This window comes from Palaemon carinicauda, chromosome 40, assembly GCF_036898095.1.
Source record: "Palaemon carinicauda isolate YSFRI2023 chromosome 40, ASM3689809v2, whole genome shotgun sequence".
NCBI classification, from domain to species: Eukaryota; Metazoa; Arthropoda; class Malacostraca; order Decapoda; family Palaemonidae; genus Palaemon; species Palaemon carinicauda.
In genome coordinates, this window is record NC_090764.1 from 17,985,193 (window position 1) to 17,987,692 (window position 2,500).

The 2,500-nt window shown below is 30.4% G+C and overlaps 1 protein-coding gene across 1 annotated transcript in view; it reads right to left on the minus strand.

Moving 5' to 3' along the window:
- LOC137631854 (POU domain, class 2, transcription factor 3-like) overlaps window positions 1-1,484 on the minus strand; it is a 58,292-nt gene extending 56,808 nt beyond the window's left edge. The window contains exon 1 of the mRNA XM_068363861.1: window positions 1,394-1,484. Within this exon, the coding sequence (XP_068219962.1) occupies window positions 1,394-1,484 (91 nt within the window). The remainder of the gene's footprint in view (window positions 1-1,393) is intronic.
- Between the last annotated feature and the right edge of the window lie 1,016 nt (window positions 1,485-2,500).

Here is a 2,500-nt window from a genome sequence, read left to right on the forward strand (position 1 = left end):
GATAAGATGTTCCTCTTATAAAATGGCCTACGCTAATTGCTTAATCATATGCTTATGAAAAGGCAACACTCGTTATGGTTGTCAAATGCTGTTTTTTTTTTCTTTTTTACATAAATGGCTGATAATACTTTGGCAGTGGAAATCTACTTGATAAGATGTTCCTCTTATAAAATGGCCTACGCTAATTGCTTAATCATATGCTTATGAAAAGGCAACACTCGTTATGGTTGTCAAATGCTGTTTTTTTTTTTCTTTTTTACATAAATGGCTGATAATATTTTCTGTCAGTGGAAATCTATTTGATAAGATGTTCCTCTTATAAAATGGCATACACTAATTGCTTAATCTTATGCTTATGAAAAGGCAACACTCGTTATGGTTGTCAAATGATTTTTATTCTTCTTCTTTTTTTTACATGAATGGCTTATAATATTTTCTGTTAGTGGAAATCTACTTGATAAGATGTTCCTCTTATAAAATGGCCAACATTAATTGCTCAATCTTATGCTTAGGAAAAGGCTACACTCCTTATGGCTGTCAAATGCTTCAAGGGAAATTTTATCTTTTTGCATAAATGGCTGATAATATTTTCTGTCAGTGGATATCTACTTGATAAGATGTTCCTCTTATAAAATGGCCTACGCTAATTGCTTAATCTTATGCTTAGGAAAAGGCAACACTCCTTATGACTGTCAAATGCTACCAGAGTAATTTTATTTCTTTAACATAAATAGCTGATATTTTCTGTCAGTGGAAATCTAATTGATATGATGTTCCTCTTATAAAATGGCATACAATAATTGCTCAATATTAAGCTTAGAAAAAGGCAACACTCCTTATGGTTGTCAAATGCTCTTTTTTTTTCTTTCTTTCTTTTTACATAAATGGCTGATAATATTTTCTGTCAGTGGATATCTACTTGATAAGATGTTCCTCTTATAAAATGGCCTACGCTAATTGCTTAATCTTATGCTTATGAAAAGGCAACACTCCTCATGGCTGTCAAATGCTATCAGGAGAATTTTATTTTTTTACATAAATGAATGATAAATTATACGGAAGTTCCTGGCTTAGGCTTATGAAAAGGCAACATTCCGTGGATATTCTTATGATTTCCAAATGGTGCCAGAGGAATGATTAGAAATGAAACTATAAGAGATATTACCTGAGTGCCAAATGTGGATGAGATCATGGCGAGGGGTAGATGGAGAAGGTTTGGGCATCGCCCTCCCCAAGACAGATTACTTCACCAAACGTTTAACTGGGCTCCACAAGGCACTAGAAGAATTGGAAAACCCAGGCCTACATGGCTGAGGACTAAGAAGCGTGAAATAGATGAATGGAGAAGTATTGATTTAAAAGCTCAAGATAGAGACGACTGGCGAAATCTAACCGAGGCCCTTTGCGTCAATAGGCGTAGGAGATGATGATGAATATCGATGGTTGATGACAATACGGATGTCTTTGGCAGCTTTAGCGGCCATCTTCCTAAGATGTTTTCATGACGAACTATATTTGCACTACATAGTCTTTTCCTAATTGTGAAAAAAAAATAATCTTTCATTTATAAAATGTAATTGTTGGAAATGAATTTCTTTTTCATTTTTCTTCTCTGGGTGATTTGATATGTAATATTTATATCATAATTATATCATAAATACATAAAAAGAGTCAAAATTTCAAATCTGTCAAATAGAAATTATTTTGGAGGGTGGATTACCCGAGGAAAAAAAATTTAATTTTTTATTTCCTTTCATTTTCCCCAATAAAATTTCAATGCTAAAAAGTAAAATACTAAAAAAAAAAAAATAATAATGCCTTTCATTTCTTTTAATAACATTACAATGCAAAATAAATTGATATAATAAACCAAAATTCAAAAGTAAAAGTCCATAAAACAAACGCAAAAAAAAAAAAAAAATTCTATAGCCTTTCATTTTTTTAAACCATTTCAATCCGAAAAAACATTTTTTTATTGCCTTTCATTTTTTAAAAACCATTTCAATCCGAAATTTTTTTTTATTGCCTTTCATTTTTTTAAAACCATTTCAATAAAAAAAAAACATTTTTTTATTGCCTTTCATTTTTTTTTAAAACCATTTCAATCCGAAAAAACACCATTTTTTTATTGCCTTTCATTTTTTTTAAACCATTTCAATCCGAAAAAAAACATTTTTTATTGCCTCTTCATTTTTTAAAAACCATTTCAATCCGAAAAAAAAAACATTTTTTATTGCCTTTCATTTTTTTTTAAACCATTTCAATCAGAAAAAAACCCAATCTAAAAATTAATTAAGTCAAATATAAAACAAACATTCCATAGACCTAACACCAAGCTAAAACACATTGTAATCGCCCAGATTAGAATGAATGTAGGCCTATTAAGCACAGCAAACAAAACGATACAAAAAAAAAAAAAAAAAAAAAAAGATAAAAAGTGGAACAGGCCTCCCATAAACACTCTTGCGAACAACTATTCCGATCCCTTTATCCCCATAAA